Raw genomic sequence first — 22,131 nt, 5'->3', positions numbered from 1 at the left:
GCACATTACAATAATTGATTCCCACGTATATCTGTAAACAATAATGTGCAATAATTTAAATGCTCTTTTTAAGTGTCCAAACATACTGCTTTTGTTGACTTTTAGAAGTGTTACATTTCACGTCTCGCACACTGTTCGCTAAATGCAGTCACCACAGAGGTGCAAAACAAATGCACGACATCAAGGTAGAAAAGTGAAGATGGTCATAGTACCGCAATATACTTTTCAAATGTAGTCACCGTCTGAGAACACAATATAAAGTTTTGCCCTTAAAAAAAATAGTTGAAAGAGAGGCTGATGCAGATGTTGGGTAGACCTGCTTTCCCAACGCTGGTGTAAATTAAAGACAAGGACCTTCCCCGTCTCTTTATTATAATAGAAGTTAGACCTCTAATCTGACACCAGAGACCAGCCAACGTGAGAAGAACACCAGCAGGAGCTCACACCAGTGGTTTCACTGCATTCCGTTATAGCATTTATTTCCGCAATGACGCGGATCGTACAGGCTTGAAACGTCCATTCATCTGCTGTTGCTGCACTTAACTCCACATTTTCCTTCCCTCCCCAGGACGAGAGCCGAGTGAAGGTAACCGTCATGGAAGTCCTGCCAGTCGACCACAGGGAATACAGCAGGAGACTCCTCAGTAACATCCGTAAATTGGCCAGCTGAATGGAGTTCCAGTCAGCCAAACAGCTTTCTGGCGATACTTTTTTTTTTTTTTTTTTTCTTCGACCGGCCTCTAAATGCCGTCCGGCTCTTCTCCCCCATGGAGCACATCTGACAGAAGCATCGGGGCGGTCAGTGATTCATCTCATTAAATGGCAGCCGAACAAAAGCTTGGTTCTTACTCCAACGTGCCATTTGTGAGACACTGTAACAAAATCAAAATTACATTGACCTATTTTAATTGTGTTGCCATTTTAACAAAGCGCAAAATCTGATTAGACACAACTGTCAGCACACGTTTTGATTACGTATCACGTATTTCATGTATCTTACTTGCTCCCACTTTTATTTAGCTTTTAATACGAATGATTTAATCACTGTTGGTTGAGTCAGATTTGATTATATTTTTTACTGTTATATTTTAAGTATCACACCATGGCCAAAGTGTGTGGAAGTTGTTTGAACTGTTTTACTGACAGCGGCTTCAGGATGCGGAAAATATTTTATCACTTTGAATTAATCACAAAAAAATAAGCGTCTGGTTTGTTTCTGCACGTTCAAAAAAAGAAGTGATTAAAAGGATGTCAACAAAACTAGTGTTTGTCTTTATTACTGTTACAAAAGCACAGCTCTTAAAGGGCAATGAATTTGTTCTAATAAAGTTCAAATATCTATTGATTGATATACCTTCCAAAGTTTGAAAATGCCCACAAACGCACACACACACAAGCTAAAATCATTGTCAAATGATATGTATTAACATTTGACGGCACGTTCTGTTTACTGTTCAGACTGGAACAGCAGGGCTGCTCCTCTGTGCTGGAGGCTCGGGGTCGTTGGCACGAAGCCGCCTGCTCCTCTCACTTGGAGCACCTTCGCTACCATCTCCTGCCTGCCGCCATGCCGGGTGCCCGTGGAGGTTTGGGAGATTTTAAAAGGTGCTGAACTTTTCATCCCAGTGTCACCTTTCTTTTTACTTTTTCTTCTATCTCTGTATTTCTTATCCTTTTTGTTCGGTGTTCTGAAGCCACGGTCTCTAATCTTCTATTTTTCCCCAACAACTCTCACAAAGCGGTTGGCCTGTCAAGTAATAAGTGCTTTTCAAAAGCTAAAGTGAAAGTTATTCACTTAATTGCTTTTGAACTTAACGGATGCTTTTGGTTCGTGTGCCACACAATTTGAAACAATAACCGTTCTCATGACAACAACCTTTTTGGTTTGTTTTACTCTGAAACCAGGTTTTGTTCGGGTGCAGCTCGTCCATGTTGTTCTGAGTGCGCAAGATCAGAAAGTCATTTCCAACTTCAAGCTTTGCTGGTGATTGAGACTTAAGATGGAGACGCGTGGGTCTGCAGCCCCAAGGCATTATGGGACAGAAAAGGACACTGAAGAGATTGAGAGAAATACATTTTTTTTGTATTACCCCTAGAGAGCTTTATCGCAATGTGCTAAGCAGTAGTGAACCGATTTGCTGGCGCGGTTGTCATATCTTCTTTCTGGGAATGTGGGACCTACAGTGTGGTGAGTGTGCAGTTTGCTTCTGTCTGCAGAATGTGCGGCTTCAAGGACAGTGAATGGAAATGAGCCGCCTTATCACGGAGGTCGTAGACCCGATCACGGTCTATAGGACCCTGATCTTATCATAAGAACACTGTTAAGTTGTGCGTGTGTGTTGGCGTGCGCCGCTCATCTAGATCATTCAGTGGTTGAGCCGATCAGCAATCAGATGAACAACCTTTTTGTTTTGCATTTTTTTAAATCACAAGATGTTCTTCCCTGACACTTCAATACAATCAGGAGAATGCTGGCAAATTTCCGGCTACTTTCGACCTTTGTTTCCACAAGACAGACTTCCACTGGCGTAGTTAAACATGTGAAGTATACTTGTATAAGATTCGAATCTCGTGTATTTTGAGTGGTAATAAGCACCGATGTCGTGACTCCCCTTGTGTGTTTTCACAATGCATTTGTGTTATATAAATCTAAAGCAATTATCATTAAAGGAAATGATTCCTCTGGTCTCCCCACTGCTTGTCTGAGGAAAGTAAAGCCACTTGTGACTAAATTCCTCAATTGAAGATTGGCACCTGCTGCGGAGTTCTGCAGAACACTTGCAGAGAGAAGCGCTTGCTGCAGTTTTTGTCTCTTCTCTGGTACCTGAACAATCTGCCTCGCTGACACTGCTGTGAGTGCACATGTATGACATTCATTACCCTTTATACTGTGTCAGTATGCCGTCTTGCATGTATGTTTGTGTGTACTGGTTGTGAAAACAAATATCCCTCTTGGTCAAATAAATCTAATCTAGTCCACGGCAGTGAGGAAATATCATTTACATTAATACAGTAGACTAATTTGAATATTATTGTTTGAGCTTCTGAAGCAAACCAAGACGCATTTAGTTGTTGTGATTGTGTTATTAGCTGAAGGCAAAGTAATCATCTGATAAATTAAAAAAGGAATTAAAGCAAGATACCTGATATTCAACTGATTTGTTGGCTAGTTGGGGGTGGAAGTGTTGTGAACACGGCAAACTTTTAGCAATTTTAACACTTGCATTCGTCTGCAGAGGTTTGTGGGTAGTATGCACTCACTTTTGGCTCTATTTAAAATCTTCACCAAATGCTCCGGCAAAGATCTGTAGATGTTCCACTCATGTCACTCTCATAGACGTGTGAAGAAATGATAAGAAGAAATAAATTGTACTCGGCCAGTGAGCACTGCATCCAATCAACAATCTCCATGTTGTGCTTGGATGTGCGTTACTTACGAATGCTTGTTTCATCCGAAACATGCAGCCAGTGGAAGGAGGAGGAAATTGTGTTCTCCTCAAACCTCTGCACGGACTGTGAACTTAATCTCTGCTCCTCTTTTTCATCATTTTGATCGACAGCTTGACTGTTTTTGCTCAAAGATGTCTCAGTGATATCAAGGACACTCGACTCTCTTCCCGAGGATATTTATGAGTTCTGTCTCCCTACGTGTGTGTGTGTGTGCGTGTGTGTGTGTGTGCGTGTGCGCGTCATCTCTGTGTAAAGGGTTCCAGTGGCAGCAGCGCAGGTATTCAGGATCTTTCATGTTACATGTTCGTGGCAGAGAGCACTAGCTGAAGATTTCTCGCTCATAACTTTTCTCTCCTTGGAGGCGGCCGTTCTCTTTTCTTGCCTCCTTCCAGTCTGCATGAATTAGCCTCCCTCCCTCCCCCTCCTCCCCCCTTCGACATCCTACTCATCTGTCTTTTCCCGTCCACCTACAGAATCAGTTGTTCCTATCATCATCGCCGGCATCGTTCTCTCTCAGCTCCATCGATTTCTTTTCGCGCTGCCTCTCATCTTCTCTCCTCTTTGTTTCTCTCCTTCCCACCACCGGTTAAATGCACCCACCCGCCCCCCACCCCCCCCCCCCCCCCCCCCCGCTCGCTCCCTCTCACGAGCAGATCGGGCCCGAGGACATCTTTGTACTTCTTTTTTTTTTTTCCCCGCCCCGCTCGACAAGGAGAGCCAGAGGCCGTGCCAAGACCAGCGTGCACTGTGCACGTCATGTGTACCTTATGCTCCATAACCCCCCCAGGCATGGGGGAGATTTTGAATTGCCATTTGGTAAAGCTGTGAACAACGTGAATAGGCACGAGATGGCTCATGACTTGAATGGGGAAATGATTGGCTGCATTAATGACATATAATGCTTAAGCCGGACATTACTATGACAGCAGGAACCGGATAAGTGGCAGATGGCACGTTTATATGGCATGCTACCTAATAAATGGATAATTAGATCAAAGGAAAACTCCCAGGATGGCTTTGAGTGGCATCAGAGGGAACCGTGGCGTTAAATTAAATGTCAAAATGGCAATTTATTTGTTACGGAAAATGATCATTTACATTCAGACCATTAAATACAAGTCACGGCCATTTGCCACCGTTTCTTGATGCTTTCTTTAAAGGAGTCATCACAGCCATTTTTCATGTAAATGTTGCATATTCCTGACATGCTTTTTTGAAAATTGAAACTGTTTCAGGCAGGTGCAGTTTGTTTTGGCCACTTTATCTTATTATGGTAAGTTTTTCCTGCAATAACAGGTCCCCAGTTTTATGAACATAACATTACTCTAATAATAACATTATTTAAAATATAACGTGGTTTTTGCATTAGGATTTATTATCACATGATCACATGGTTACAGGTTTTTTTTTTTTTTTAAATGCCTTTAAATCTTTTGATTTCATTTTCATAGAGCATTGATTTTGAGTGCCATTATCTGAAGTACTACCCAGACAGCTTGTCACTGGCTTTAAAAAGTTGCCGTGGAAGTGGACGACGATGCTGAGTGATGCGCCAGTATTTCTCCCATTTAAGAAACCAGAGCATCAGGGAATGCCCCAAAAGAACGTAGTCTCAAGTTTAGCGGCCACAATAACCGCAAGTATAGAAAATCTCAAACAACTGCTAGACTTTAACATTATATATGTATTATTTTTCATAAATGTAACCATGAAAACAGAGATCCCATTTTTGTAACAATGGAGTATCTAAACCACAATGGTTTTAGTGCCTGAAGCTATACAAACCTCTACCAAAGGGTGTTACATGAGAAAAATTACTGTCCGGTCAATGGAGCCATCTGATAAGAAAACGCTCTCATAACGATTTCATATGTTGTACAGAAGGGCGTGGATCACAGGCGGCTACATTGCATCATGGGAAGAAAAGTTTTTAAATGCCAGCCCATGGGGGGGTTGGTGATGTTCGGTCCAGCTCTTGATTTCAGAACCGCGGACTCTCTTTTACATTTCAAAGTTAAATACCTCAATGTGGTGCAGTTTGAGCACAAAATGAAGAGAACGGATCCATGGAGACCGTTGTAAACAGTGTTGTGCTGTAGTGAACAATTGCAAATGGTTGCATAGATATGAGTGGTGATAACACAGCAAAAGCATCACACCCACAAAGCTTAGTAAACAAGAAACCGGGACGTGGTTTGTGTCTCAGGAGGGGTCGGGTGAGCAGAGGGCCCTCCCCGCAGGGGGCAGCGCGGGGGAGTTGCATTAAGTCCACATCTGCAGGAAGCAGTTCTCACGTCGGGGAGCGGCTTTGTTTAGGCACCACATCTGCATCAACCAACTACTCATTTTGTAGCTTTATTCAACAATTCAACAAAATGGCCTATTTAGCACATGGTAAAATACAATTTCTGTTTTTATTCTTATCTTATTGCCAAAGTGATTTAATGAATTGGTGAATATCGTGTATAATACGCCTTTAGTATTGAATTGGTTAATGATTGCCCAGAAGGCCTTCCGCGGGGGATAAGATAACCCTCACGATGTCAGTGAAGGGAGCATTGCCATTATTAAGAATAGGAGAATCATAAATGTAAAAGAAACATAATGAGAAAACCGTGAATAGCGGCGGGCATTAGTCATAACAGCTTATTATGCTTTTGTCTATTCTGGCTGCGGTTGTGGGACAAATTGGTGTCTCTGGGCTCTGTTGTAAAGAATCATTGGTGCAGAAGGCTGCATTCAGGCTGTGGCAGCTGACTTCTAGATATTTCATTGCTTCAGGCCTGTGGAACAATCGAAGTTGGAAACTGGGTGCGTTTAAGAGAAACGCATTATCAGAATGTGGTGAGGGCTCGCATCAGTCATCATCAAATTATTACTTTTTTTTTCTCCCCTCTTTCTATTCTAAAGTATTGGTCTCTGCTTCGTGGAGCTCCATCTGTGATAAAGAGAACAGTTGGAAGTTGATTCACTAGAAATGATTCTCTTCAGAGGGAAACTCATGTCTTTGTGTGGGAGATGCGGAATTGCCATGAGTGAATTTGCAGCACCTTAAATTAAATTAGCTTATATAATACGTCAATGTATTGTTGTAGGACGTTGATGATCCAATACAAGAAACGCTTGGCAAATTGCACGGTTGGATGCAATTTGGCCACACAGAAGAAGGAACATACCAAGCAGCATGGCTGAACGTTTGTCCTTTAACCCATCCGAATGTCCATGCACATACTTACAGACAAAACAGAGGTGTTTGTGTCAGTTAGACGGAAACCAAAACTAAATCTCTTATTTTGTAACTTGGGTGAAGCATCACTGTCTGAAGGTGTGATTTCCCATCTGACGGTGCTCACTGCTTCTCCGGCTCCACCTTGTTTCACAACCGCAAGGTGTTGAATATTTCCAAATGCAATTTAGCTTTAGTGTGCTTAGTTAATCCTCCTGCTGTACCCCTCCAGTGGCTCAACATGTTTCAGTCCGTCATTGTGATTTTCTCTCTGTGTGCACGCGTAGTGTCTTCAGGATGAGCCAGGAGATAATCATCTCCAGCTTCCATCTGCAGAAAACTCTAATCTGATCTCACAGAGATGACATCTAGAACTCCCCCTTGTTTGCCTTCCTTATCTGCAGAATTAGATACACCCTCTGGGATGCTTATTCTACTTTTCTAATTATCATGTCAGAAAGAGGTGTGAGCTATTGCAAGAAGTCTACATGGATGTCTGGGACTCTGCTTTTTATACATTTATGGATGAACTGGTGGCTTCCTACCTTCACATTACCGTGCGTGTCGAGGTTTAAACTTGTTCAGGCCTTGCATCACAAAAACACTCGGAGCAACCCAAAGCGACTTGTTTATTCAAAGAATTCATGATGAATAAATGATTCGCTTTTTGGCGTTTTAGGCATTTGTAATAATTCATGAAATAAATAAAGTACCGGGGTTGAGCTTGCAAGGTCTGCTTGCCGGTCTTTTGTTTCAACTGCATCCAATTAAATCTCAAAATCTGATATATTTTAGAGAAGATTATTGGACTTTTGCCATAATGGTCTTTTTTCAAAGTCTCACATCAGAAAAAAATCCTTCCTGGGTGCGTTTGTTTTCTCACAGAGGCGCTTCAGGAGGGGGGGGGTAAACACAAAAGTGAACTGTGGCTACTGTCTCTGCAGCATGTGGATAATTCGCATCATGCCAGCACTTGTTTTGTAATGATCTGTTGCATCGGCCCGCTGCGGAATCAGTCTGCAAATGATGTGACGTAGCCGTCTGCTCGCAACTCACCACGTCTAAGAGGAACTAAGTAGGAACGCGGCTAATTACCCAGTGTACACCACAAACATAATTGCACCCCTACGGAGATTCACAGGTCGAGCCTGCAGTACGTGAGGGCCGACGAGGCTCTTTCCTCGGTGTGTGAATTTTCACAGGTGCATTAGGGAAACATTTTTGGAAGAGCTGAAGTTTGAACGAAGCTGAAGTGTATCATTCAAACGCCCTGCAGGATCAATATAAAATGAATGGACAAAGCATTCAATCGAGGAGCAGAGGGGGGGGGGGGGGGGGGGGCATAAAGGAACATATCTGTCTGGCTATTGAACTACCTGGTGTCTGACTGAGAATAAAACCATACAGCTCGAGGCTCATAAAGATTTCTCCCGGAGGGACGTGGCTAATCCCGGATGCACCACATGTCTGAAACTGTAATTTAGCCAGATTATCAGTGCAGGATGTAGCGTACAGTAATGCTGCAGACCAAATTCCTAACCACAGAACCTCCGGAGGTGGTGATTGCTGGAATTTTGCCACCTTGTATTAAATTACATTTTACAGAAAAAGCAAAAGGTCTTATATTAAACGGGGGGTTGGAGAATAGCTGCTGTCAGAAAGGAGTTAATGTGTAAAAATGATCCTTTCTTTCTTTTACAACCTTTTTTTCAACTTTCAACAGCTCGCATTCTTTTTGCAAATCTAACCTACATGTGGCATGAATGATGTTATTTATTAACACAAAAAAAAAACTTGTGCTGCCTTCATTCATTCATTCAACGTCGTCATCTGTTTATTCAATGAGCTGCATATGAGCTGTCTCTCTTTGTTGCCTGCTTGGTTTTCATGAATTTCACACCAGAACACATGCAGAGATGAAAAACAGGTGAAAAATATCAAATGAAAAATGAAAGTAATAAACCCTATTAAAAATCTATCTGGATTGCCCATAAGGTGTAGCATCTCTTCTTGGAGTTGGACAACACTGAGCTGCAGCGGCATCTTTAAAGGAGTATTTAATTTCGCCTCTCCAGATCTGCAGGCCTGTAGGAAAATTGGTCTTGGACTCGTTGTTGCTGCATCTTTTACCAAAACGGCTACAGCACTCGTGTGACAGACCAAATCTAACGTATCAATCCACAGCTGAAAGAGGGCCATCTCGAGGAAAAGCAACTCACAGACGGGGTTTGTCCTGTCAAAGCACATATGTCTCAATCTTTGCGCAATAGCGTCTGATTTGCTTTGTCCCCTAAAAATACCATGTTTGCTCCTCGGTTCTCCAAATTGTTCTGATATATTAACGTAAATTGAGCTTGAGCTTCCTTAAAGGAAGTAATTTTACAAAGTGGCAACCACATATGGCACATCGACCATATGCAAATGGAAATGCACTTTAAAGGCGAAGTACATGAACGTTTTCCTTGCTTATGTCGCTGTTGACATTGTATTTGCATGAGCGTGTTGTGTAGGCATGCGCCCACGTGCACATTTGAATGTGTCCATATGTCGTGATGGCACGATGCACTGCACAGCACATCAATGCATATTGAGAGATGGTGTTGAAGGGAAAACTGCAAGCAGACCATATCAAAATACAAGTTTTAAAACAGATATAACATGCAATGGAAATGTTTCAAAAGGTATAAAATGGCTTCAATGTTTAAAGATTGATTAAAGATACACACCATTCGTTTTGTTTGGATGCTTATCGAAAACCTTTTACACAAAAAATCTGACATTTAGGAACCAGTTTTACTAATTGTGTTAATATCCTTTATTACCGATGATACAGAATATTACTCATCATTTTGAGAGAGATGGTTTTGAATCAATGTTTGCTACTATCTTGAATATATTGCTGATGTTTTCCTCTGTATGTGAATCCCACTGAGTTCTAATAATAAATAATATATAATAAACTACGTGACACTTGCCTTGGGTGTTATTAGTTTTTTATAACATGCTCACACCATTAATGAATGTACATATGATTAATGCAATAATCTCCACTAAAGCATTTGCAGTACAAAGAAAGGCAGCATTGGCTGTACATGTATAGTAAATATTTGAAGATGAGCCTTCATGTTGTCTCAATAAATGATTCAAACTTTAACTGAAATTAAATATCAAAACTGACACTAAAAAGGAGAGCATTTGTGCATTTGTATGCGTTCCAATCGGAGCATCTTTCTTTTTCTCCCCTTTTTAAATATAAATGTCCTTCTAATAACAGCGGTCGTTTTGTCTTCAGTCTCATTCGAAACCCGTTCTTCTCAGTTCTTTGCCTTCCCATTTATCCTGTACCGTCTGCTAATGAGTTGGGTTTAATCAGGCATCACATTTCACTTAGAGACCAATGAAATGTCAAGATGCTTCACAAGGATATTTCATTTCATACGAAAAGTGATTTTTCGCTCTGCCTGTCTTTTTTATTTTTTTAAATACAGACATTTTCTTTGTCCTCATTCGAGAGTCACAGTAGATTACTTGAACAAAAAGAACTCTCCTTGCTGCGTGTTTCTGGTGCACGGATATAATTGGAGGGAAGGTTATCATACTGTGGAAGCTGAAAGATGTGTTTCGTAGAGGAATAATGACATATTTCATTACTTATGCTCTTGTAGTGAAGGTGTTCAGGGGAATCGTAAGTTATTGTGTTGTCTTTGGCTGCAGGAGGATGTTGTTCACATCGCTTCTTTCAGGCAGGAGCCACAGAGCTGGAAAGCAAACGTATACGGTCACATGCTGCACACATGCTCAGTAAAAACTAATCATTTTCCAACACAACATAATAAAAATACAGTTTAAGATTTGAATGAATAGTCCCAAATTTAATTTACTATAAGATTTGAGAGCTGCAGTGTCGCCCTCCTCCATCCTCCTTTGTTGTCATTAGAACAAAGACGTTCTACTGAAGACGCTCGCAGCAGCTTTCTGAATCCTGGGAAGACGTTGTTTTTTAATAAATGATGCCGAGACGTTCTTGATGTGTTCTTAAGGCAATGAAGTGCTGATGCGTCTGTATTAATGTGGAGATCAACACAGGCTGCAGCTCAGTTGCACTTACTGTACGCTGTAGTATTTTAGCCTTGATATCTCCTATACACTTTTGTGACAGACACACACATACGATGCAAACATCCGGGTTTCCTTTCATGCAGGCCGTCAAAGTGAGCGCTCTCAAAATAAAGGAGTCAAGCAGATCTGCAGGCAGAACTACCACTCACAGACGATGTGAGTTATGAGGGAGGGGGGCTACAACCTACAACCTCAGTCTGAGGAAAGAGCAAAAGTTCCCCGGCCTGTGGAGTAAGTTAGTTGTCATCAGTAATAACGTGTGTGTGTTTGTGTGCGTGTGCGTGCGTGCGCGTGTGTGTGTGGTGCTCGTCCGGGGGACCAGCAGGAATAATGAGGACACGCTGACGGAGCCGGATGGAGCTTCACTTCATGCAGCAACCCTCTGCCTGACTTTTTAATGGACGGCGTTTTGTTATGTGAAGAAAAAAATTGGGTCAGATTGCCATCAGTTTTCTCTCACGCAAAGAACAGAGGAATGTTTATCAGGGTTGAAACCGCTGATCTCGAAGAACTGAAGGCCTTATCAACAGGGTGTTAGAGAACATGTTCATGGTTCAGCAGTCTGCAGCCTTGTCAAATCGGCACTTTTTAAATCTCTGCATGAAAAATGAAACTGTTGTTGCTGAATAATATAGTGGAATAAGAAAGGTAAGTAAGTAGAAAGGCTATTTTTTGAGGGGGATGGGGAGGGGGTGACAGCAGCTCATTTTACATACATGATCACACGTACGGGCAACTTTGATTGTGAGCGTTTGTTTTGTGCGTCCGAAGCAACTACACAGTAAAATCGCCAGTGTTAATACAACACTTAAAGAGTCAATTTTAACACTACCTCAGTGAACATATGGTCCCTATCTACAGAGTGTTAAATGTACACTGAACACAGAGTTAAATTTCCAGAGTCAATTTTACTCTGGTAAGAGTTAAAATTTTACACTAGGTGCAGTGTAGTGTAATAATATTAACTCTAAGAAGTGTCAATCAAGTTTTACACTATGTAAGAAGTAACACCCATAGTGTTATTCACATGTAACACTAAAGAGTTATAAAAGAAATAACCTTTCCAGTGTTAAACCTACTTTACACTATGTTGATTATGAAATCACTCCAAAGAGTGTTGATTTTTAACCAACTCCTACCAGTGTTGCATATCTATGCAGGGGGAAAAACACACAGACAATTGTATCCATACTGTAATACATATTTATTCCAAGTAAACATGAAATATTGGCATCAAAAGTAAACCTAAAACATGTAAAGCTCACATCTTATCACAGTGGCAAAGATCTTGGTTGGTGCTGGATGACAGGAATGTTTTGATCAACATGATGGTATCTGCAAAGACAGCAAACTGAAATCAACATTATGATCTACAACCCCATACAAGCTGACAACCTGAAAATACCCTATTTCAGCTTTAAAAATTACAAACACAACTACATTTTCGGTCAAGTACATCAACTTATTACTTACCACCAGAGCACCACAGTACATTAAAGAACAATCTGAAAGAAAAAAGGAAAATATACATATTAAGTAACTACGTAACTACGTAGACCCCTCCGCCGTAGCCTGACGTGCACCTCCGAAAAGATCTAACTGCGAGTCGAGTTGACGTGGATCGCAAGTGCTGTGATTGGTCCGCTCAGAACGTAATTTGCGGCAGTTGCTGACATTTGAAAGTATCGAAAGTGCACTTGCTCGTCCAGGTCCCTCAGTGGGTGAACCAGTGTTGTAAATTCACGTCTTCTCCGTAGCCTGCGCTTCAATATGAGCTTCGGCTCACCAAGGATTCGGCACCCGCAGAAACACACAGCCACACCCGCCGCCGCCGTAACGTGGAAGCATAAATTAAGCTTACAGCAGCTACAGCCATTGACATAAAGAATAGACATCGACCGCTGCTGCCTAGTGGTGCTGACGAGCCGCGGGGCCGCCAACTTGGACCGGTCACCCGCTCCACTCAGTGCCAGCTGGCGCAACGAAGTGTCAGCGCATCACTCGCTGAATACAAAAGCGGATGTTCACGGGATTTTGTAGGCATGACACCGAAAACATGATTCGGCGTATTTTAATATTCATAGTAGTTGTAACAGTAATAATATTCTGGTATATAATATAATAATAAATATTTGTTTGCGCCTCAGCAGCCAGTGCAGCGTCTACTCTTTATATGTCTATGGCTACAGCAGCAGCTAACGGGAACCGAGCCTCTCGGAGCCGCGGCTCCGTTCACGTTAACTGGGTCGACTCGGTGCATTCCGCCGTCTGCCGGTGAACTAGCGGGTCCTATGAGCACGTCCGCATGTCCGCGACATGTCCCGCTATGCTCGACCAAAATTGTGACGCTAAAGCGATTTGCGCCGGCTCAAATAGAAATAATAAATATGACTGCTTCAACGAATTTTTGTCGTCATTTTACTGAAATAAATGTGCAAGCATGACACATAACACACCACGACAGCTCGTCCTCGCTGACATTAACGTTACCTCGTGTCGTTTTTGTTCAGTTTGGTGTTGCGAGTTCAGACATGTGGCTGCTACATTTAAGCTAACCGCCGACCCGATAATCACGTTAGCCATTTGAAATTCGGTATTTGAAGACACGAACCCAACATTGACTAGTGTGGTGAATGAAAACGTCCCTTTATTCTTATACAGATTCTACTGGAATGAAGAAAAAGAACGGGAATAGTTTATAGTAGAAAGACTTACCACAGTATTTCGATGCGAGGAAGATGGCGATGCCAGAATCCACATTCTCAGTTTGACCGGGAAAGTTGGTGGGCGGGGCTTTCCAGAGTATTCTTTGTGATACTCTGGAAGGCATCTTGCTCTAATCAGTGTTGAATCAGGGCCTGAGAGAGTCAATAACACTGACAGAGTAAAACCTCTGCTAACTCCGATTATTTTCACCAACACTGGAAGTTTTCTGGTTCAATTTTACTCTGTCCATTGTTGGAAGAACTCCGGAAGAATTAAAATAGTTTGACACTGCCTTTTTGACACTGGCAAATTTACTGTGTACATGTGTGTGTGCAGAACAAATGGTTTAGTGGAGAGTGTGATTATGGCCAGCTGTATTTATCTGCTGTACATACAACACAGTGAAATTTATCTTTGAGCACATTTGAGCTTTGGTGTTGTGAATGCTACTTTTTTTACAATAGCAAGATACACGTAAGCACAATGAAGCTCTACTGCAGTGAGCAAAGGTACACAAAATACTAAGTCGAGTTTTTCATTACATTGGTTTTCATGTAATGTTTCTGGACACCTGGCAAAAATCCTCCCTTTAAACTCGATTTTTGGTCTCCAACCCGTGAGAGAAATATCAGGCTGTTGAGCTCCGAAATGCTCCACTAGGATCACCTGCTGCAGCTGCTCGCTGTCTGGCAGCTGTAGTTTTCAGAGCATTTTCCTTCTGAAAGCAGCTGCTGGCTGCGACAAAAAAAATTCATATCAAATGAGAGGTCGAAGAGTGAACCAAGACAACAAGGCTGCAAAACCCAAACAAGGAGTTTGAAAATGCTCCACAGAGCTCAGGGAGATGCAGAGAAGGTGGATAATGAGTGAGTTTGTCACTACAAGAGACTCACATTCAGTTTTATGATCCATTTTTGATACAGAAAATGGCATCGATGAAAGCAGCTTTAAATGAAAGCAACTACACCAAAATATGTATTATTGTATGTTTTTGGATTGAACATCCGCTCCTTCTCATGTTCATGCGTACCTGGCAATATAGAATCCAACGCATGGGGTATGAGCACGGTTTTATCTAAATGTCTAAGTATATACACAGCGCTAACTTTATTTTGCCAGAAACTTGAGCTCATGTAGCCTCTTCAATCTATCGCTTAGACACAACTACAGGTTAGAAAGTCCCAATGAGACAATGCAAAACGATTATAGCTAAACACATGACTTAAATACAAGTACTTCAAGTTGATGTGTCACTTAGCGCTGTTTTAAAAACAGGAACTTGTACAGTAGTCTGGCTGGTTTCGGTGAAGCACCTATGAACCACGTACAGCGTTTGTGCGGCATCCTTCTATTGAGGCCTTGGTGACAACAGAACGCGTCTCACAAAGTGATGAGGAGGTAATTCACTTGACAAGGATGTAGGAAATGATAGATCTCAGGTGGGGTGGCGACATGGACTCATGTCACACACTCCGTCTCCGTCGGTCTTACGGTGATGGAAGTGTCGGCGAAGACGGTTATCGTTCCGAGGATGTGAGGAGGAAGTGTGAGGAGATGGAGAAATGAGCAGAGGTAAGGGAGGGAGGGGGAAGAGAAGCACAGCTGAGCGAGAGGGAGAAACCGTGAAGATGAGGTAAGAGTGAGAGGGTGGGTGGAAAGGAGAGCAGCAGGGATGCATTAACACTTTGAATGTGAATCATCGAGCAGGAAAGAGGAGGGAGGAGGGAATGGGGGCTGAGATGTGAGACATAAGGAGAGGGGACAGAGCTACAGAGAGTGGGTGAGGGAGACGGACGCAGACGGACTGAGTGTCAGGTCACCACCCTCAGGAGGCGTCGGTGTGTTGGCACCAACCAGCACTCGAGGGGGCCGGACGTCAGCACGGAGGTGAGAGCAGGGCCCAGCTGCGTCTCATCCACAATCACCCACCTGTTGCTGCCTTCCAATCAGGGGAGGTATTTAGGAGCGGCCCCGAAGCCTCTTCCCCGCCGGATTGTTAGTCTTGTTTGTGAGTCAGACCGACAACTCAGGTCAAAGAACAGCAAGAAGTCAGAGGCCGCTGTTCTAAAACTAACCAGTGTCCTGTCTTCCTCTTTTCACCCAGGCACCTGAACGGGCCGCATGGCCCACGCACCTCCCCGGGAATCCCGCTCACTGTTTTTCCCCCACCTCTGGAATCCGGGACCGCCGTCACCACCCCGTCACCTCCTAGTCCGGTGCCTCCTTTTCACGAATAAAATACATGGTGACTAACAAATCTGCGTTTGGGTCTTTTCCACTGGAGGCAATACCTGACAGAACAATCCGGCCAAAGACATGGACCCAGCAGATCTACAATCTGTCCGCGGGGCCGTCACCAATCAAGGAGCCCTGCTAGATCAACACAGCCTAGCACTTCAGGAGATCATGAAGGGACTACAGGAGCTCTCAACCAGTGTCGCCGGGATACAACACCGACTCAGCGCCCCGGTTGGTCCTCCGGCTCCGGCTCCAGATCCTGCTCAAACACCGCCAGTGCCAGTCCCTTCCTACCATCGGGAGCCACAGGTTCCTACCCCGGAGAGGTACGATGGCGACCTCGGCAGCTGTCGAGCCTTCCTACTACAATGTGGGTTGGTCTTCGACCAACAACCAACTTCATTCGCCACGGACGGGTCAAAGATTGCTTTTGTGATTGGACTGCTACGTGGAAAAGCCTTAGAGTGGGCCTCAGCGGTATGGGAGACACAGAGTAATGTGGCAAGTACCTACCCAATGTTCACCTCAGAGATGCGTAAATTATTTGACCACCCAGTGCGTGGTAGAGACGCATCCAAGAGACTACACGCGCTGCGGCAAGGTACCCGAGGCGTCGCAGACTACGCCATTGAGTTCCGGACGCTAGCCGTTGAAAGCGGATGGAACGATGAGGCCTTAGAATCTGTTTTTTATAACGGATTAAGTAGCCAGATCAAGGACGAATTGGTTTCATACCCTGAACCAGAGACTTTAGAGGATCTGGTCCAATTGGCGATTCGGGTAGATAACCGATGCCGGGAGCGACAGAGAGAAAGGTGGCGCAGCGAGTCACCCCTCCCCCGAAGGGTAGCAACCTCATATTCTGTTGGAGGGGGACCTCCCAGGTACAACGCCAGATCACCAGCGGGGACCAACAATGAAGAGAGGCCCGAGCATGAGCCCATGCAACTAGGCCGATATCACCTTGACGAAGAGGAGCGGCGGCGCCGGTTTGACAACAACAGCTGTCTTTTCTGCGGGCTACAAGGACACTACCGTTCCTCCTGTCCTCGGCGCTCATCAAACAGGAGGGCTCGCTAGATGTGGAGAGAATACTAGCGAGCCAAGTACCCATATCTCCCAACCCCCGGCCCAGAGCACCACTGCACGCCACGCTCTCAACAAAAGGTCAGTCTTTTCGATTTCAAGTTTTAATCGATTCTGGGGCAGACGACAGTTTTATTGATGCTGATGTGGTGAGACAACTGGGCCTCAACACCACTCCTCTGGAGGGGGCTGTTGAGGCTGCTACCCTTGACGGCAGGCTGCTGGCCAGGATCACCAGCCGAACCGAGCCCGTTAAGCTATTTATTTCAGGTAACCACCAGGAAGAGATCAGCCTGTTAATTATTTCCTCCCCTAAGATTCCGATCGTTCTAGGACTTACGTGGTTGGTTAAACACAATCCGGTAATCGACTGGCCAGAGGCTAGGATAACCAACTGGAGTAAGTTTTGTCATGCTCATTGCCTGCGGTCTGCAAGTCCGAGACTAGAGAACAGCCAGGGATCCACCCAATGCGCGGCTGACCTATCCCTCGTCCCCACTGACTACCATGACCTGGGGGAGGTTTTCAGTAAGAATCGGGCCTCATCACTTCCACCTCACCGCCCGTACGACTGCGCGATTGAATTAAAGTCTGGTTCCACGTTCCCCAGTAGTCGTCTGTACAGCATCTCTAAACCGGAACGGGTAGCCATGGAGAAATACATTAAGGAGTCGCTCGCCGCCGAGCTCATCCGTCCCTCTTCGTCTCCATTGGGAGCAGGTTTTTTTTTTGTCACCAAGAAGGACGGTTCCCTCCGGCCATGTATTGACTATCGCGGTTTAAACGAGATAACCATCAAGAATAAGTATCCGTTACCACTCATGAACGAGGCCTTTGATGCACTTCAAGGGTCCACAATCTTCACTAAGTTAGACTTGCGTAATGCATACCACTTGGTGAGAATTCGTAAGGGAGACGAGTGGTTGACGGGATTTAACACACCGTTGGGGCATTTTGAATATCAAGTCATGCCGTTTGGATTGACTAATGCCCCAGCGGTATTTCAGGGGCTGGTTAACGACGTGCTCAGAGACATGTTGGGACGTTTCGTATTTGTGTATCTTGATGACATCCTCATATTTTCTAGAGACCCCACCGAACACATTCAACATGTCCGCCTGGTGCTACAACGTCTCCTGGAGAACAAGTTATATGCCAAGGCGGAGAAATGTGAATTTCATGCCGACACTGTTTCATTCCTGGGCTACGTCATTTCTGAGGGACAGGTGAGGATGGATCCAGCTAAGGTGGAGGCAGTACTTGGATGGCCTAGGCCCGACACGAGAAAGCAACTTCAGAGGTTCTTAGGGTTTGCTAACTTTTACCGACGGTTTATTCGGGATTACAGTAGTGTCGCCGCTCCCCTTACGGCACTTACCTCCTGTAGCAAACCCTACGTGTGGACCCCAGAAGCAGAGGGGGCGTTTGGGGAACTCAAGAGGCGGTTCACGTCTGCTCCCATCCTTGCCCAACCGGATCCGTGCCGGCAGTTTGTTGTCGAGGTGGATGCCTCTGACGTGGGGCTGGGAGCGGTGTTATCCCAACGCACCGCGACGGACGGTAAGCTCCACCCCTGTGCTTACTTGTCGCGTCGGTTGTCCCCGGCCGAGCGCAATTACGATGTGGGCAACCGTGAGCTACTGGCCGTCAAGGTCGCCCTAGAGGAATGGCGTCATTGGTTGGAGGGTGCGGAACTACCGTTTGTGGTTTGGACAGACCACAAGAACCTCGAGTACATCCGGTCAGCGAAACGCCTCAACTCACGTCAAGCCAGGTGGGCCCTGTTTTTTGGACGTTTTTCCTTCTCCCTGACTTACAGACCTGGATCACGTAACACCAAACCAGACGCCCTATCTAGAGTGTTTTCCAGAGAGGAGGAGGGGCGAGAGCCGGACACCATCGTCCCCAAACACTGCTTGGTCGGGGCAGCCCTGTGGAGAATAGAAGACGAGGTAACCTCTGCCCTCAGAGTCAACCCGGGGCCAGGTAATGGGCCTCCGGGCCGGCTATTTGTGCCAGATAATGTGAGAACTAATGTCCTGCAGTGGGCTCATGGCTCAAGGCTGACGTGCCATCCCGGAGTGGCTCGGACCATGGCATTTCTAAGGAGACGGTTCTGGTGGCCAACCATGGCTGACGACACAAAGGGATACGTCGCAGCTTGCCAAGTGTGCGCACAAAATAAGGTATCTAATAGACCTAGCGTCGGATTTTTACGCCCCCTGCCCATACCACGACGCCCATGGTCTCATTTGGCACTGGACTTCGTGACCGGACTACCCCCGTCAGAAGGTAACACAGTTGTACTCACCGTGGTTGATCGTTTCAGCAAGTATGCCCATTTCGTTCCACTCCCCAAGCTCCCGTCAGCAAAGGAGACGGCCTCTATCCTTGTCAAGGAGGTGTTTCGCATACATGGGTTGCCTTGTGACCTGGTCTCGGACCGGGGGCCCCAATTTTCCTCGGCTGTCTGGAGAGCCTTCTGTAGGGCCATTGGGGCCACAGTCAGTCTGTGCTCGGGATACCATCCACAGACCAATGGTCAGGCAGAGAGAGCTAACCAGAAACTGGAGATATCTCTTCGATGTCTAGTGTCTGCTAATCCCGGGTCCTGGGCCTCCCAAATCTACTGGGCAGAATATGCGCACAACACCTTGCCCTCTTCCGCAACAGGTATGTCCCCTTTTCAATGTTTGTACGGCTACCAACCTCCCCTTTTCCCATCCCAGGAGAGAGACATCGCCGTGCCCTCCGTACACAGTCACATCCGTCGCTGTCACCGAACCTGGCATCGAGTCCGCGCGGCCTTGCTCCGCTCCTCTGAACATTACCAACGGCATGCCAACCGCCACCGGACGGCCGCCCCGACCTACAAAGTAGGTGACAAGGTCTGGCTGTCCACTAAAGACCTTCCACTGAGGACGGAGTCTAGAAAACTGTCTCAGAGATTCATTGGCCCGTTCGTAATTGAAGGGGTCATCAACCCGGTTGCGGTCCGATTGAAGTTACCTAGGTCCCTTCGTGTTCACCCCACTTTCCACGTGTCCCGTCTTAAACCGGTCCTCCTCAGCCCCCTCCTGCCCCCTCCCCCGCGACCCCCCCCACCACGGATCATTGACGGTGCTCCGGCTTACACAGTGCGTAGGATTCTGGACTCCAGACGCCGGGGCCGGGGAACCCAATACCTAGTGGATTGGGAGGGTTTTGGTCCAGAGGAGCGGTGCTGGATTCCCCGCCGCCAGATCCTGGACGCCGTCATGGTGAGGGACTACCATCGCCGTCGGCCAGACAGGCCTGGTGGGGTGTCTGGAGACACCCGTCGGAGAGGGGGTACTGTCAGGTCACCACCCTCAGGAGGCGTCGGTGTGTTGGCACCAACCAGCACTCGAGGGGGCCGGACGTCAGCACGGAGGTGAGAGCAGGGCCCAGCTGCGTCTCATCCACAATCACCCACCTGTTGCTGCCTTCCAATCAGGGGAGGTATTTAGGAGCGGCCCCGAAGCCTCTTCCCCGCCGGATTGTTAGTCTTGTTTGTGAGTCAGACCGACAACTCAGGTCAAAGAACAGCAAGAAGTCAGAGGCCGCTGTTCTAAAACTAACCAGTGTCCTGTCTTCCTCTTTTCACCCAGGCACCTGAACGGGCCGCATGGCCCACGCACCTCCCCGGGAATCCCGCTCACTGTTTTTCCCCCACCTCTGGAATCCGGGACCGCCGTCACCACCCCGTCACCTCCTAGTCCGGTGCCTCCTTTTCACGAATAAAATACATGGTGACTAACAAATCTGCGTTTGGGTCTTTTCCAGTGGAGGCAATACCTGACACTGAGGGAGAAAACCAAACAGTAAATGGGGTTTGATGGAGGAAACAAAAAGGAGTGATGTAGGGATGCTGAGCAGAGAAAGGCTAATAACATGTAAGACATCTAAATCCACTTGTTTTGCCTTATCCGTGCTTTGTGGCTCTTATTCATTCGGTCAGAGCAATGGGCATCCCTCACTTGTGTGTGTGTGTGTGTGTGTGTGAGAGAGAAAGAAAACTGACAAATCGTGTCAACTTGCTGTCCTCCCACATAATCTGCTGCCAGGGTTTCTGCCCAGCAAAGAAAGAAAAAAAAGAGAAATATCTCAATCCTAACTCTCGCATGGAAATCTGAGAAAAGCTTGAGCGGGAAAACAATGAGTGACAATGAATGTTGGATCTATTGAGTTTATCATGATGCCCTCTGTTTCTAGGGAATTTATCGTTTGAATTTATTCACTCTGTTGCACACATAGTAGAGTCGTGTTATAACGACTATAACTTAATAAGCAGCAGCAACATTTAAACCCACTCGCTAATTCACTCTTTAAAGTGATACGTTCTGTTACTAATTGCTAATAGATTTCTCCTTTGTCGTTTTGAATTTCACGTATTATTTTCTGCAACTAATAACAATTTAGGTAAGCGTTAAAACTTGACTAAATTGCCTTCATTCAATGTGGGAGGGAAGAGTAACACAAATGAGCTGATTGAGAAAAGTTACAAATATTTTTTTCATGACTTTTGTGATAACAATGCAAACAACAGCCGCAGCGTCAACAGGATCAACGGTGTTTACGTGAGGGGGGGAACAAAGACGCTCTCTAACTAATCACACTCACTCAAAGAGACACACCACACGATTCTGGGCATTTGGACAAACAACTAATGCTGTTTTTTCTGCATTTTACGCCTTAACATACCGTTTTTAATCTAATCCATGATGTTACATAAATAGATTCTCTGTATCGGCTTGTTCCGTCATTGTTGTAATTGCGTAATGTCTCCACTTCATTGTAGAATAGAACAAGTTGACCCTGATGTATTTGGAAACTTTGAGATTAAAGTTCTATGACTTTTTAACGGCTGACCCAACGGTTTGAGGCGTAAATACACACTCAGTAAATATATTGCTTCCTTGATGTGAAATTGCCTGCAGGTAATTACTCCTGTCAAATTCAATTAAGTATTAGAACTGACTTCACTTAACTCTCTCCGTCAAAGGTTTTGTATTCTGATTTATTTGTAGGGTCAACTGAGAATTCTAAAACCTTTTAGAAGTTTAACTGAACTGTTTTTCTATTCTCTCTCTCGCATGCATCCTGTTTGTCGTCATTATACTGTGTGTTTTGCTGCCCCCTTGGAGGAAATTAACTTTAAAACAGCTCTATTTTTACTCTAACCTGTTTGAATAAATAAATAAAAACAACTTGGAGCAACAGATGTGGTTGATTTGTTGGAGACAGTGAGGATCCCTCTAACTAGGTCTGTTATGCTTCTCTAAACC

General features: G+C 45.1%; 2 protein-coding genes and 2 long non-coding RNA genes across 5 annotated transcripts in view; 3 read left to right on the top strand and 1 right to left on the bottom strand.

Moving 5' to 3' along the window:
- The window catches only part of LOC120822229 (replication protein A 70 kDa DNA-binding subunit), a 29,114-nt gene extending 27,854 nt beyond the window's left edge, over window positions 1-1,260 (top strand). For both annotated transcript variants that reach the window (XM_040181725.2, XM_078106542.1), the window contains one exon: window positions 569-1,260. In XM_040181725.2, the coding sequence (XP_040037659.2) occupies window positions 569-670 (102 nt within the window). In that variant the 3' untranslated portion in view covers window positions 671-1,260. The remainder of the gene's footprint in view (window positions 1-568) is intronic.
- Window positions 1,261-11,982: 10,722 nt separating this feature from the next.
- On the bottom strand, window positions 11,983-13,148 carry LOC144410204 (uncharacterized). The gene is made up of 2 exons (XR_013468089.1): window positions 12,269-13,148; window positions 11,983-12,130 (listed from the first exon to the last, which is right to left on the bottom strand). It is a non-coding gene; the product is annotated as an uncharacterized LOC144410204 (long non-coding RNA).
- Window positions 13,149-15,318: 2,170 nt separating this feature from the next.
- Window positions 15,319-15,758, top strand: LOC144410346 (uncharacterized). Its single transcript, XR_013468355.1, has 2 exons — window positions 15,319-15,509; window positions 15,606-15,758. It is a non-coding gene; the product is annotated as an uncharacterized LOC144410346 (long non-coding RNA).
- A 59-nt stretch (window positions 15,759-15,817) lies between these two features.
- LOC144410185 (uncharacterized) lies at window positions 15,818-20,607 on the top strand. The gene is made up of 6 exons (XM_078105064.1): window positions 15,818-16,519; window positions 16,807-16,906; window positions 16,949-17,095; window positions 18,542-18,777; window positions 18,871-20,358; window positions 20,455-20,607. Exons 1-5 carry the CDS (start codon window positions 15,818-15,820, stop codon window positions 20,239-20,241), a joined length of 2,556 nt encoding a protein of 851 aa, XP_077961190.1. The 3' UTR covers window positions 20,242-20,358; window positions 20,455-20,607.
- The last annotated feature ends 1,524 nt before the right edge of the window (window positions 20,608-22,131 follow it).

The sequence above is a fragment of the Gasterosteus aculeatus genome, chromosome 7 (assembly GCF_964276395.1).
Source record: "Gasterosteus aculeatus chromosome 7, fGasAcu3.hap1.1, whole genome shotgun sequence".
In the NCBI taxonomy this organism is placed as follows: domain Eukaryota; kingdom Metazoa; phylum Chordata; class Actinopteri; order Perciformes; family Gasterosteidae; genus Gasterosteus; species Gasterosteus aculeatus.
This window is presented reverse-complemented; position numbering and strand designations above follow the sequence as displayed.

Coding starts and splice junctions, on each gene's coding strand:
- LOC144410185 (XM_078105064.1), top strand. CDS start 15,818: ATGGACCCAGCAGATCTACAATCTGTCCGCGGGGCCGTCACCAATCAA. Junction 17,096..18,541: donor CGTTAAGCTATTTATTTCAG/GTAACCACCAGG, acceptor TGGTTTGGACAG/ACCACAAGAACCTCGAGTAC. Junction 18,778..18,870: donor TGTGGAGAATAGAAGACGAG/GTAACCTCTGCC, acceptor AATGTCCTGCAG/TGGGCTCATGGCTCAAGGCT.